Below are 15,490 nucleotides of genomic sequence, written 5' to 3' on the forward strand. Positions count from 1 at the left end.
AATGAGCAGACTGTTTGAAGGCCACATACTTTTCAAACCTTGGTTGCAACACGTTTGCCCCGTTTTGAAACTGTCTTTATCAGGCCGAGAAAACGAAAATCTATTTGACAAAGTGGCACTCTGGCCAGTTTATCTTGCAATATGGCTTTAGCTCACTGAGTCTATTGATTTCCTTAAATTAATGTTTACAGAATGCTACTGAATTTTGCTCAAGAGAACATTGTTCTTTTGAAGGTTTATTAAAAAAAATGATACAGACTGTTACTGCCATGAGTTCCTTTGCTTAGACCGAGGAAACATGTTGCGGGGGGAGGTGTATGATGGAGGGTTTTTTTTTGGTTGTTTTGTTTTAAGGACAGCCTTGAACTCCAACCACTTCCTATAAGCATTTAGTCTTCACATATTTAAGTAGCAAAACACGTAAGTAGGAGGGAGGTGAACCCACTCATAGGCCTAAAACTTTGTGGACATCACACTAACCTAATCCTGAAAGAAAGTGAGAGTGTCAGTCGCTTAGTTGTGTCCGACTCTTTGAGACTCTGTGGACTGTAACCCTCCAGACCCCTCTGTCTGTGGGATTCTCCAGGCAAGAACCCTGGAGTGGGTTGCCATTCCCTTCTCCAGGGCATCTTCCCAGTTCAAGGATTGAACCCAGCTCTCCTGCACTGCAGGCAGATTCTTTACCATCTGAGTGACTTCGTGGGCATCACACTCACCTCATCCTATAAGGTCCCTGAAGGCTGAATCCACCTGGAGCATCAGAGTCAAAGAGGCTTTAGTCCAAAGCTCAGCTGTGGCTACAGAGTCTTCCTCGGCCTCGTTTGGTGTAGTGTGGGCAAGCAGTTCTGTGGCCAGGGCTCCCTCAATAATCCCAGTCCTTCCCAACAGAGGTGCGAGCAGCCTGTGAAAATGGCCATGTCGCCACTGGTGGAAGCTCTTTTAGTAAACTTATTTATTTTTAATTGAAGGATGATCGCTTCACAATATTGTGTGGGTCTCTGCCGTCCATGAATATGAGCGGGCCGTCGGTGTACCTGTGGCCCCTCTCTCCTGAACCTCGCTCCCACCCTTCACCCCATCCCACCTCTCTAGGTTGACCGAGCACCAGCGTGAGCTCCCTGTGTCATAGAGCACATGCCCTTGGCCGTCTATTTTACATATCGTAGCCTATGTGCTACCATGTCACTCTCTCCTGGAACTCTACAAAGCACCTTGCTCTTTGATTGGGGTGCTCAGTCCCTCAAACACAAAACCTAGCCTCTAGATGTGATTTTAAAACCAGCTTTCCCAGGGAAGTGTATTTGGCTCTTCAGCCCCGACAAGATTCGCATCAGAATCCTGAAGTGATGGAAATAAAACATGGGAAACACAAAGCAACTTTTCTCCATGTGTTGACTCCATCGATAAAATCACCCACGTGAACCTCCTCAGAGCATCTCTCAGAACACTGCTTTGCACATATGTATTAATCGCAGTGAACCGACTCCCAGAAAGTGGGCTTGTCCTTAAGGTTCAAACCACCGCCTTACGTTTGGAAACTGCTTTACATTTTCCAAAGCACATTCATGCTTGTTTTCCCACTGGATCCATCCCCCCAGTGAGAGGGCTTTGGGACCCAATCCCATGGTTCCCTCTGGGTAGCATCCTTTCTGCCCTTCTGAAGGGCCAGCTAGTTCCTAACTGAGAAGGGAGACCCCTAGTCACAATATCTTGTCACCATCTTTTATAGCTCTGAGATTCCCCTCTTCTGCCTCAGGCAGGAAAATTCAGTGAGAGTGAAACAGTTGAGAGGAGCAGCAATAATGTATCTGTTCTTGACTTTCCATCGGATAATCTCAATGAGGAGTTAGTAAAGCATCAGAGTTTATCCGTTTGAGTCCACTCTGTCTACAGTCTAAGTCCCCAGCTTGTGCCACTGCCGTCAGGAACTATGTCTCTCCTTGATCAATATTTACTTAACAAACAGCAGGGATGGGAGAGTTTGTTTAGAGGAATCACGTGCACTCCAGGGTGAATGAATGCTCGGGAAAGTACCTCAACTTTGTCTCCTTTCCTAGGATCTTGGGGGGTGTGTGCGTGTGTGTACGTGTGCATGCACACGAGCATGCACATACAGCCCCATACAAACACCCTTTTTAACTTCTCCAAAGACATGAGTCGTCCAGAAAAATGCCTCGCTGTGTATGATTAGCACATGATTTTTCCCATAAGAGAACTCGCAATATCAATTCAGTTTCAGAAAACTCCAGCCCAAAGTTTGCTTTTCCTTTTGCGCTCCTATATGGGTTAAACATTTTGGAAAGGCTCTTACGATGAATTAGAGGCACGAGCATCTTCCTTTGACCCTTTTCAGATGAGTGGAAGGGAAGAAAATGCAGATAGAAACAATAAAAGCCGTTTGATAGGGCAACTCTAACTATATATTTCTGATGGCATGGCATTTATTTTTTAAAGAAATCCCAAGGAGAGAAGGAGCTCTTGAGATTTTCAAAGCCACTTAGCCAGTTTTCAGAATCAGATGTGTTTAAGTCTAATAATAAGTAGGAACACCCTGGTGTTGAAGTTGAGAGAGCGCTACTGTTTCAACTTCACTCAAACAATTGCTTGAAGGCTCAAGTCAGGGCTCTCAATGCAGTTGACTTGGAGGCACCTGGGTCTATTTCGAGGCGTTTTGTTTCTGTGTGTGGGGAAAGGCTGAGGGGTAAACTGTGGGAGTTATTTATTTATTTGGTTTTGTGAATCGGAGTTGTAAAAGCCATCTGAAATATTCATGCAGAATTGTCTGAGAAGCCCGTTTCTGTTTTATTTACTGCACAGTAGACCAGCCACAGCGGATTAGTTCTACAATACCCGTAACAAAAGCCCAACAGCTGATGCATGTGATGTTAGGAGGTGACAAAACAGTTAAAGTATGCTGCTGGCTACAGGCGAGCCGTCAGCAGACGCAGACAAAAGGGTTTGTGACAAGAATAACTCTCTCTCCAAGGCGAGCAGTGAAGAGTATCCAAAATACCAGTACCCTTTTCTCCTTGACATTGTCTTCTTACAGTCAGCACTTTATTGCCCTTTTATAGTATTTTTTAAATGGAGGAGGAAGAAGAAAGTAAACCCACACACAGAACTAATTCACCAAAATAGTAAACCAAGATTTTACTTTCTCAGCAGTTAGCCACTTCTGCCCATACATAGATTTCCTATTCCATTTCTCCACTGAAGTTTGAAAAAAAAAAAAAATAGTTTCAAGGATGAACTGAAAAGATGATCCATCTTGATAAGATTGTCATCTCTTGATTAATAAGCTTGAGAAGCCATGTGAGCCTTTGGTTACTGGGGAGTGGAGCTAGGGGCCGAGGTCTATGCCTGGTTTATTTTCTGTCCATTTCAGCAAACATCATTCCACTGATGAAATGAGGCCAGTGGACTAGGTTTTAAAGGGGATGGAGGATTGTAAGAGAGCCACAGGGAGCTGTGCAAGGGGCAAGGTTTAGATCCCCAGAAAGAGGCCGATGGATGAGCCTGTGTCCGTTTCAGAGGTGTGAAAAATCAGCTACCCTGTCTCCAGAAAATAGGAGAGGCTGTCTTCTTTTTAACCTTTATAATTCCCTGTCTATTCTCTCTGACATTCATTCAGCTGCCAAGAGCGTTTGGCAAGGTTTGGGCCAGCGAGCACACTTCCAGTGACCGCTAACCTTGGTATGTCCTGACACTTATGATGAGCGTCTGCAGGACACAGAAGGCAGGCAGCCTGCTATGTCAGGCTTTTATTATGTACTGCAGAGGCTAGGGACAGTCAGTTTAATAAAACAAATCATCCTTGAAGGTAAAGCAACTGGGAAGAGGAGGAGGAAGACGGGGGGGAAAATGTGTCTTTGCCACTCATTCTGATAAAAAAAAAAGAACAGCAAAATAAGCACCCACCCAACACACCGTGTGTGTGTGTGTGTGTGTGTGTGTGTGTGTGTGATAACCCAGCCACCCCCGAGCAGACTTGAAAACATCCTCCCATTTCTCCCATTTCATCTAAGCCCACAAGGCCTGTGTTTGCTCTGAGGAGACTCAAGAACAAACAATGGTGATGAAATAGGTGGATGCTGAGAGTCAGCCCCTTAAAATGTGTGCGTTTGGTCAAGTACCTCCTCACAATTATATTCTCCTCCAGATATCATGGCAAGGAGAGGCAAGACCATTTGGGGTGAGGTTCCTATATTGGGATGGCTTTTATCAAAGCAAAGTTTCCACTCGCCTCTCCTGAAGAACACTCAGCACTGCAGCTCCCACAATAGCCTCAGAGTCCCGGCCAGAGACTTTGGAAGCCTTTTGTTTTTCCCCTGTGGCATGTCCAAAGGCATGGCCTTCCCTCCCCCTCCCAGCGGCCGGCATTGTCTTGCATTCCAGGGACTTGATTGACTGTTGCCACCTGATGCTGAAGAGATACTCTAGGGTTCATTCTGCAGATTGTTGGGTTCTATTAAAAGAAACCTAGATAAGGGATTACTTGTCACTAAGGGATTTTCTGCAGATGTTTACTGGTGATTGGAAATCCATTAGGTGTGAAGAGGTACTGAAAACACACGGACAAGACCAGTCTCATAACCCTGAATTCTTAAGACGCTCCCTCGGAACATCAGAAAGGACCCCCCCACCCCAACCCTGTTACTCTGTTAAATGGGGTTGGGGAGACTTTTCTGGCAGAGAGGTGAGGGTCTGTCTTTCATGGGCAATATTTCTACCTGTGGACGGAATTCCTTGGCACTCTCTCAGATCAGTTGCTACCCATCAATTTACCTCTGTGGAGCCACCAAAAAAAAAAAAAAATAGATTAATTGCTCTAGCAGTAGAGGATCTCATTATAACTTTCTTTTATCTAGCCCAATTTGAGGCATGAGTATTGCCTCAAATTAAGCACAAAATTAGCAAACCATTTCATTTATTCTCAAAGAATTCATCCCTTCCCAAACATAAACCAATAACTGAAGTCTCCTCTTGGGAATCTTTTGTGTCATTCCCTCTTATTTTGAAGTTACTAGCTCTTCTGTGGTTTTTCTAAACCACAGATCCACAGCTTGTCACAGGTTTTGATGCCTCATATAAGTAGGAATTACTGAAAATGCATTTAAAAGGAGCCAGCAGGGTTTAATGGCAATACACCTGGATCGGTTATTTCACATGAGTCTCTTCATCTCATAATTTCTTCATCCCATAGAATCTCATACTTTCTTCATCTATAAAATGAGCTCTGAGATCTATTTCAAGTCTTTAAATTCTATTTTTTATCATTATTTTAAAATTCCTTTTTTTAAGTATTTAGGGGGAAGGTAAGGTGTGATTCTAGAGCAATGTGGAGCAAAGCAGAAGGCAGGGTCTCGTTTTGAGCTGTTTATCAAAGACGATGCAACAAAACCCTGTGTAGCATTGTGAGGAAAACACAGAATTGAAGCCAGGAGAGTGCTCAAAAGACATCTAATGATAAATTCACTACAACTAGATATAAGTAGGTGAAAAGCTAAATAACATCGAGACACAAATGCCAAAGTTGTTAAAGGACAGCCCAAGAGTATTGCCGAAAGAAATGAATGTTTGAAACAGGATGCGTGCGTGCGTGCCAAGTCGCTTCAGTCACGTCGGACTCTTTTCGACCCTATGGACTGTAGCCCACCAGGCTCCTCTGTCCATGGGATTCTCCAGGCAAGAATGCTGGAGTTGGTTGCCATGCCCTCCTCCAGGGGATCTTCCCGACCCAGGGATCAAACCTGCATCTCTTACTCTCTTACTTCTCCTGCCTTGGCACAGGTGGGTTCTTTACCACTAGCACCACCTGGGAAGTCTTTAAAAAAGGATAAAACCCACTAAAAATCAGTAACCAGCATGGCTGATGATAAGAAATAACAGGGTGGGACTTCCCTGGTGGTCCAGTGGTTAAGAATCTACCTTCCAATGCAAGGGGGTGGGTTCAATCCCTGCTCAGGGAACTGACATCCCACATGCCATGTGGCATGGCCAAGAAATAAAAACAAATACATTTTTTTAACATAAAAAAAAGAAAATAACAGAGTGGAGGCTACACACACCCCCCCCTAAGAAATTACTTTGATCTGTTCTCAGGCAAACCCCCAGAACTGCACTTCTTCCCTCCTCCAAGGCTGACGCTTTTCTAGATGCATCCCCCTCCTCTGACTGTCTTAAACATCATCTCTGCTCCCTTGGCCCTGGTTTCCAGATCTCCTGGGAGTCCTGGGAGTGGGTAGGCTTCATCTGGCACCCCTGCCATACCTCTGTCCCCACAGCTCTCCTCCAGGCCAGGCTGCATCCTCGAGTGTTCAAGGACCATAGATCCTCATCATGGGTCTGTTGCTGATGGCCAGGGAAACCACACTTCTTGAAATGTTTCTTTTAATAAATGCCTCCGATTATGTTTCTGTTGCATTTGGCTAACAGCTCCCAAACCCCATAGTTAGAGTGGGTAGTTGCACAGTGTAACTAGTCTCCAGCCATAATCCCTCTCTCAATAACACCCATTTGACAGAATTTGAAGGGTCATCTTTGGGAAAGACGGGCGAGTACTCAGAAAGGCTACCTAATGACTTTTTATTTGGTAGAAGGTAAGTGGGAGGGCTGATTGCCCCTCCATGCCCTCCCCATCCCACAAATACACATGTGTGTGCAGGAGATTGGGGAGAAGGTCATCGGAGTTCAGTTGAATTCTCATCAGGGAATGGCCTTTGGAGTATATGGGTTTGCACATTTATGGAGGGCAAGGGGCTACGTGCATGCTCAGTCATATCTGACTCTTTGTGACTCCATGAACTGTATAGCCCGCCAGGCTCCTCTGTCCATGGGATTCTCCAGGCCAGAATACTGGAGTGGGTTGCCAACACTGCTTTGGGTTGCCACTTCCTCCTCCAGGGGATCTTCCCGACCCAGAGATGGAACCAGCATCTCTTGCATTGACGGCAGATTGTTTACCTCTTGAGCCATTAGGAAGGCCCTGGGGAGCAAGGTGGTGTTTCCATGATTTCCCAGGCAACGGTTAGAACTGTGTCCTAAGAAACTAGCCAGTATACATACATGTATCTTGGGAGAAGCATCTCAGCATTTTGACTTTTTCTAGAGTCCAGTCGGCCCCAGATTGGGCTCTTTTTCTTCTGGGGCATCATTAGGTTTTCTTTCAAAGGACAAGTGACTTGCCATAGGAAGCACTGAACTTCTTTGTCCAACTCCAAATGTCTCAGACGGGTTTGTCTGGTGTCATTTTCATTTTCTCTAACAGTTACTATCATTATAAAAAGGGCCGCTGCACAAAGCGAGAAAAGGTGGGGAGAATGGGATCAAATATGTTCAAAATGACAACCCCTCTCTGTTACTTTGGTGAGCAGCAGGTCTGAGCCAAGATGAAAATCTTTCACCTCTTGTCTATGTGTGGACAGATCCGTCTACACGTGCAGCTGCAGTTATTTTACTTCCACAAATGTCTGCACTTACTTTAAAATAAAACATTATTCATGTGTAAGTTTCCCCCACTAAAGGAAAACTACAAAGTGTCAGTGTGTACTTGGAAAATTATGAGTATCTGGAATGATTCTATGAATCCTTTGTTTCATTGTGGGGGTGATAGGTCCTCATTTACCATGTAACTTACAAAGATGACTAAATAACTGCATCAGTAGCTATTCCTATGCCTAGACAAGAGGTCAGACTATTAAACAACTACTAATAAACAATTCATAAGCACATGCACAGATAACTCACACACATATATTCATTGCTGTGGTAGAAAAGAATTAACAAATAGATTTTCTGAAAAGTATATTTGGAGAATGTTTATCTTGAACTATAGTGACTATGAACAATTCCCTTATTCTCTCTGAGCCTTCATTTTCTCACTGTATAATGGGGTTAATAATCACAGAGATGTTGGGGGAATTGAATGACACAGTTCACATTCAGATGGTAGAATCTGCCTGCAGTGCTGGAGACCTAGGTTCGATCCCTGGGTCAGGAAGATCCCCTGCAGAAGGGAATGGCAACCTACTCCAGTATTCTTGTCTAGAGAATTCCATGGACAGAGCATCCTGGTAGGCTACAGTCTATGGAGTCACAGAGTCAGACATGACTGAGCAAGTAAAGCTTTTGTATTTTGGGACTCAGTATTAATATCAGCATCTTACTCTTTTTTTGTACATAGTGTACAGGCATACCTCAGAGATATTGCAGGTTCCATTCCAGACTACCAAATGTTGCGATACAGCGAGTCACATGACATTTTTTTAATTTTCCAGTGTGTATAAAAGTTATATTTATACCATATTGTAGTCTATTAAGTGTACAATAGCATTATGTCTAAAAAAAGTACATACCTTAATTAAATATACTTAATTGCTAACAATGCTAGCCATCATCTGAGCCTTGAGTTGTAGTCTTTTTTGCAGGAGTGACATCAAAAATCACTGATCACAGACAACGAGAGCAAAAAGTTTGAAATATTTCGAGAATTACCAAAGTGAGACACAGAGATATGAAGTGAGCAGGTATCATTGGAAAAATGGTGCCGGTAGGCTTGCTTCACACAGGGTTGCCACAAACCTGCAATTCATAAAAAGACGCACCATCTATGAACTATAATAAAGCAAAACAAAGCGCAGTGAAGCGAGGTATGCCTGTGCTTTATAGTCGGATTATTGTAGTATACAATTTAGCAACAGAGTCAACAGTCCTCTAATGCAAGCAGCACACTAAGGTTTCGATTTTCTTCATTTATAGCATGGGCTTAGTTTATATCAAAGGCCAATTATTATATTAGTCTACTTTTGAGAAGACATTTTGTTTTCCTAATGGAACTGTGGTTCAAATTCTGAAAGATTAGGTGGAAACCTGATTCTGGAATACACCTCTTTAATGAAGTAAGGAGTCCCAACAGTATGTCTCCATTTTTCTACTCAAATATTCACAATGGAATCCAAGTTTTTTAATAGGTCTGCATGTATCCTTTGCACAAGTCTTTTTCTAAAACTCTCCAAAGCTGTCAACCCCACATTACAATGCTACTATATATAACAACTTTACATAAGAGAATAGGGGTCGGCCATTTTTAGAAAATGCAGGTGCCGTGTAAGCCCCTATCTGAAAGAAAGACCTTAGCTCAATTTCCTTTGAAGAACTGGAGACTTGAAACTGAAAACTTTATTAATGCCATTGTCTCCTTGTATCAGCAGGTTCCAGAGAGATTCCTGGAAGTTGCGCAGATCACATTACGGGAGTTTTTCAATGCCATTATCGCAGGCAAAGATGTTGATCCTTCCTGGAAGAAGGCCATATACAAGGTCATCTGCAAGCTGGATAGTGAAGTCCCTGAGATTTTCAAATCCCCAAACTGCCTACAAGAGCTGCTTCATGAGTAGAAATTTCAACAACTCTTTTCGAATGTATGAATAGTAGCAGTCCCCTTTGGATGTCCAAGTTATCCGTGTCTAGATTTTGATTTCATATATGTGTGTATGGGAGGCATGGGTATGTTATGAAATCAGCTGGTAATTCCTCCTCCATCATCTTTCTCTCATTTTCTTCTGTTTTCAATTGCAACGGGGATGGTTCTTTTCCTGCCGCCTTTAGTTTACTTTTGCCCAAGGCCCTTAACATTTGGAGACTTAAAATAGGCTTAATTATCAGGGAAAAAAGAATGTTGACGTGTGTAAAGTCTATATTAGCAAGGATGGGCATTTGTTTAAAATGCGTCTGTTGGATTCATGGTTTGTTGCAAACGGCGGTTGGCGAAGGGAGACCCATGACACAGCACAGCTCCACAGTCAGTGATGTGTCTCTTGTGTTTACTGCTGAGAAGGTCAGAAAACTCAATGAAACCCCTTGATAAACTTAAATATTTTGCTTGGTTTGAACTCAGTAAGTAGCTTTTTATCACACGTTTAAAAATAATGCCGGTGGCAGATCAACAGCTCACTTTTCAAAAGTACCCCAAAAGGCCACATTTTAAAAAGAAAACATAATCACTAACTGTCAAACCTTTCCTCAGAGAAATGGCAAACACCCCAAACTAGTTTCTTTTGGAGGCAGAGCAATTTTGTACAAAGCGGACTTTTCAAGGTGAGACTGGAAATTCATGTGGTTTCTAGTCACCTCTCGAAATTTTGCAATAGGTTCTTCTTGGTAGTAAGTGAGTACCTATCGTTCTTCATACAGGAAAACCCCTATCATGTGTTATTATTTTCTGTTTATCTTGCTTAAGATATAAAAAGGCACATAAGTTTCAAATTTATTCTTTGCTCAATTTTGTTTATATGCTTTAGAAGAATTATCATGTCTGTTTAATATTTAACTTTTTTTTTTTTTCAAAAAACACTATTTTCTGAATTCCTTTCTATAGTAAGGAATAAAGGACATCCTAACTTGACCATAAAATTCCTGCCTATACTAGAAGTTTGTTGACAGCTGCTAGCTGACTGGATCTTCCCCTCCTGAGAGGAGTACATTTGAGAATGACCTATTTTCCTATACATTTCCACACTACCTACCCTGATGGATATTCAAAGTGGTGACAGTTTAATTTAAAGTGTTTTCGTTTTAGGTACAGTGTTTTAAAGCAATTGATAAAGTCTCTTCTAACTCAGAAGCTAGTAATTGACCAAAACATGAGAAGACTGTATAGAATAGGAGAGTTTGGGAGTTAACCCAAAAGACACAATTTCAGCACACACAAGAAAGCTAGCTGCTATTTCATGCTTTCTTCAGTGGTTCTCCTCTTTTTTTCTTTCTCTTTTCTTTTTCCAGTTTTTCAAAGGTGTACACCGTTTCCATACTTGCTTTTAAAAAGCCGTATGGCATTCACACTTGTTTTCTTGGATGGGTTTTGTGTGCAGAGGCAGTAAGAATTCCTTTTTTATTCTAATAGTATTTTCCAGACCCTTCCTCCCCTTCAGTAATTTGATCTACATCTTCTATAATGACACAGTAAAAAGAAAAAAAAAAAAAAACCTGGTATTTAGATTATGTACAACATAAATACTGTTTTTCCTTGATTTTTATAAAAATGACATTTGACTTTGGAGAATGTCGGTTGACCCATGAGACTAGCTGACCCAATCGCTGTAATTTAACATCATTTATAAATTCTGCTGATGGACAGGAATGTATGAAGGCAATTATTGTCAGCACAGAGCTTTAAAACCTGCTGACTTTAAATTAAACGGCGTGGTCCTGTGATGCCTGCGTCATTCAGGACACAGCCTCTCGCGGTGTGGACGGAGCGCAGCAGCCTAGGCCTGGGACGCCTGCACGCAGAGCCGAACCCACCCCCAGCTCGCAGCCTCCTTCACAGCACACAGGGCCGTCGGAGCCAGTGTGTTCTTGTTCTGGCTTGTTTAGGGAAAAAAAATGTTCAGATAATCATCACATTGGAATATAATGCAAACCAAAAAAAAAGAAGAAAAAAATCCAATCAGCACAAAGTAGAGAAGCAATCTCAACTTGTGGTCACACTCTTTCGCCTTGCTTCACGCCCAAGAGTATGACATTCGTTGTTCACATCAGTATACAACTGGGCCTCTTTGCTGTTCCATGGAATTCACATCACTGTTGTGTTGAAAGGCAAAAGACAAAACCATAATGTATTCACCTATCGATACAGATTGCTAGTATCTTCCTGATCTGGGGCAAATTTAGTATTGATTTCAGACAGATTTAGATTTTTAGTGTTATTCTCCCCTGCCTTTCTAATTTAAACAGACAAATTAAGCAAAAGTGTGTATTCACAACCAAATGTTGATGTGCTTATCCACGATAATATCCTCTCAATGTTCACTGAGGCATAGAAATTGTTTCAGAGTAGAAATTGCAGCGTGAGTAGAAACTCACCTCATTGTCCTGGAAACAGAACTTGATCATTTTGCTTTTAGATGATTCTTTTTCTTTCACCACCTTAAAATCTTGTGCCTCCCAGTGCATTGGAAAATGACAAAAGCCTGTCTCTCAAAATGCCTATTTAACAGGTTTTTTCAAAATCACCATCTTTCCAATCTTCGTTCAACTCTCACCATGTAAAAATTGGTGACTTGGGAGAAAGTTCGCTTTCTCTGGTGGGAGGGTGAAGGACTAGGGACAGTTTACAAAGGGAAACAAAGTCTAAAGTCCATGTTGAAATACCACATTTCCACTTATTTTCTGCTAACCCCAAATTATTTTTGCATCTACACTTGAGGTTATAGTCTGTGCCTAGACCTAAATGCACCAGCGGGGGGATTGTTAAAAATCCTTCAAAATCCCACTTTTTTCCCACAAGTACAATTGTTCGTGTGCCTTCTGTGGCTTTCGATTTCATCCTTTTGACTTTATTTCCAATTTCTACAGCTGCAATAAACACTAGATTTTTTTTCTGGCTGTTTGACATAACGTTGATAGCTATGCATATTTTGTGTCTTTTTAAAAAACAAAGCGGGAGAATACGTTTTTGAGAAGAGAATTTTTAGAACAGTTTGATACCGCAAATTATTTTTTCCTCAATTGTTTGAGCAGCATTCGAGTTTTGAAAATTCTTGTAGAAGCCAGTTTTTTGTAACTGTGGTGCAAATCTTGTGTTTTCTTAGCCTAATGAAAAGTAGTATAGAAGCAATATTTCATACCATGTGCTATATATGTGTGTGCAGATGTGTGAACATAAACACATACACACATATACACACATGTAAAAATAGACATATATATATGCGTGTGAAGTGGAAAGCTTACCTTTTCCTACCTAGATTTAAGGACCTATTTTAGGCATTTGTTATGTTTTGTCAAAAGAATGTTCTATTTGCAACAACAAAACATTTAATTCTTACTGTATCTCTGGCTGTTTAATGAGGACATTTCCCTTTAACTGGTAAAACCACGTGGAAGATGGTAGAATGTAGTCATTATTTAAGGAAATGTTCACCCACATATTCCTGAAGTTCCTTTGTGCCTCCAAGTATTATTCCATTAAAGTGTTTTATGTTTGCCGACTCTTTGTTGCTGTGCTAGGGATGTGGGTGAATATCATTTTTAAAAATGTTAAAAACAAACAAAAAAAAAAGCAAAACAAAAACACTAAAGCAAGAGGGGAACTTTTATAAAGCAATGTAAATATTTAACCTCATGGCTGTTGTTACGTAAGACATGAGATTTTAATAAATAACTACATTCTCACAACATCTGTTGAATTTATTAGGAACACTTCGGTGACTATATAGACAGTTGAAAGCATTCTTGAAAATCCTGCTCTCTACTTTTAAAAGATAAGAGTCTCTTTCATCAGATGTCAAGGGCAAGGGTAATGCAGTTTCTGTAAATTTATGAAATTTCTTTTCTGTGTACATGAAGACACTTAGTATGTAATCCCCCCCTCCCCCCCAACACACATACATGCATACACATACAGGTTAATATTAAGTTGTAAAGCTAAAGAGTTGGGGGCTTTCAAATTAGGATGTTCCCCAGAAGCAATCATAAATCCATCAAAGAAAAAGTGGTTTACAGAATCCCCTGAGAGAAGCTGTGTACGTGTGAGGACAGAGCAGAATCTCTTTGCCATGTATATTATAGACTCTTTATTGGTGTGAATAGTACAAATGTTTCGTTCTGGTACAGACTCCGTGTTTGCAAATTACAAGAAGCATTGTTTTCAAAAAGCTCCCCTTAAAAGAACGTAACTGGTTTCTATGAGTAAGCAGTTACTGTATTGCACTTACATGTGGTGTTGAAGGAAATGCAGTTTTGTTTTTCTGTAGATCTGTTGGTTGTAAACCACCTATAAGACTAAAGCTAAAATGCTCGTTTTCAGAGCTGGGATCAAAACTGGTATTTAACCTTTGCATCTTCTTATAAGTATCCTTCTAGGAATATAAGAGAACCTGGGAGCACCTGGACTTTGAGTCTTTTCAACTGAGCCCTCTCTCAAAACTGACACCGCCGAAAATGCACAAACATGAGCATGAGCAGAAAAAGCAAACAGAGTGGCCCTTTTTTGTGAAAATAGATTCATTCTTTGTTTTTAAAATACTCGAATCCTCTCCATAGGGGGGGAAAGCATTTAAAAATTGTATATTACCACTTCAAAATTAGAATTTGAAAAGCAAATGTATTTGGGGTTGGTCTCAGCAATACCCAGAAGAATCAAAGGTCCTGGCTTCCCCCAATATTGTCCCAGCCATTTCTCATATGTATATAGTATAAACCGTGACAAAACACTGCCTTTATATTATTTAGCAATATGTTGTAAATAGCATTATTAAGCTCTTTTTTTTTGTAATAAAGACCCTTTGATTTGAATATAGTACAATAACTGAACTGATAAAGTCAATTTTTGATTTTTTTTTTTTTTTTTTTTTTTTAGCTAGAGGCAATTTCAATTGTGGATTTTTGTTGTTGTCTATTGTTCTGAAGACTTTGCATAATTTATTGGTTTAATTTATCCTAATTTATTTGATGAAGGTGTACAATTTTGTATTACCAAGGATGTACTGTAATATTAATTGATATGATAAAAAAAAAAACAATGAGACTCCCTGTCCATATTAAAAAGTAAATAAAAAGGTGCAGTAGACAATTGATTTTAAAGTAAAAGTAAAAAAAAAATTAGTTTGGCAGCTACTAAATTTTAAAACGGGAGAAACAACTTGTTGGGGGAGGGTGGGAAGGGGGTTTACTCTGTGTGTTTCAGCTTTTGTATTCTCTGCGAACTTTTACCTTTTGCTTTGTACTCTTAAAGGATACAGTAGTCCAACTGCCTTGTGTGCCTTCCATCTTCTCTTAAACTGAATGTATGTGCAGTATATATGCAAGCTTGTGCAAAATAAAATATACATGACAAGCTCAGTGCCACTTGACTTATTTTAAACATGTGACATTTAGTTTTTGGACCTGTGTCCAATTGTAGGACAGCAGGCTAGTTGTGACTGTGATATCAATTATGGGGTGTTCCTCCTCCTGCCAGTTTGGCAATTTATTTTTTTGTTTTTTATTTTTGGTCATGCAGCTTGCAAGATATGAGTTCCCTGACCAGGGATTGAACCTGTGCCCTCGGTAGCGGAAGGGAGGAGTCCTAACTACTAAACTGCCAGGGAATTCCCTGGAGTTTTCCTTTTATTACAATTCTTAAGCATGCAAATCTGGGATTGTTACACATAGCTCTTAGAAATGGTCTTTTTTACTTCAGACATTTGTAGTAAACGGCTGAATTTCTGTCTGAAACCTTTTCTCACAGATTTAAATTTAACCCTCAAAATTTATAAACAAAGTTTTGGATCCAAACAATGTTGTGAGCTAATAAATGCAGTTAAATTGTTAATGTCTCATGATTTGAAGAACAAGGAAAGATGTTCCCCAAATCATAAAATGGCAAATATGTTATTTAAAATATGGGGAGTGAGAGCTTGTATTGTTTCTACTCTGGTTGAACTCAGAACTACTCCCTAATGTAAATTTAAAACCTTTCTGAAATGATCCTTTGGATATGAGTGGCAGC

At 40.7% G+C, this 15,490-nt stretch overlaps 1 protein-coding gene across 9 annotated transcripts in view; it reads left to right on the forward strand.

Moving 5' to 3' along the window:
- The window catches only part of PROX1 (prospero homeobox 1), a 60,003-nt gene extending 45,162 nt beyond the window's left edge, over nucleotides 1-14,841 (forward strand). For 8 of the 9 annotated variants that reach the window (XM_020899309.2, XM_020899306.2, XM_070473925.1 and 5 more), the window contains exon 5: nucleotides 9,207-14,841. In XM_020899309.2, the coding sequence (XP_020754968.2) occupies nucleotides 9,207-9,395 (189 nt within the window). In that variant the 3' untranslated portion in view covers nucleotides 9,396-14,841. The remainder of the gene's footprint in view (nucleotides 1-9,206) is intronic. The other variant, XM_020899315.2, reaches the window with a different exon arrangement.
- The last annotated feature ends 649 nt before the right edge of the window (nucleotides 14,842-15,490 follow it).

This window comes from Odocoileus virginianus, chromosome 11 (genome assembly GCF_023699985.2).
Source record: "Odocoileus virginianus isolate 20LAN1187 ecotype Illinois chromosome 11, Ovbor_1.2, whole genome shotgun sequence".
In the NCBI taxonomy this organism is placed as follows: domain Eukaryota; kingdom Metazoa; phylum Chordata; class Mammalia; order Artiodactyla; family Cervidae; genus Odocoileus; species Odocoileus virginianus.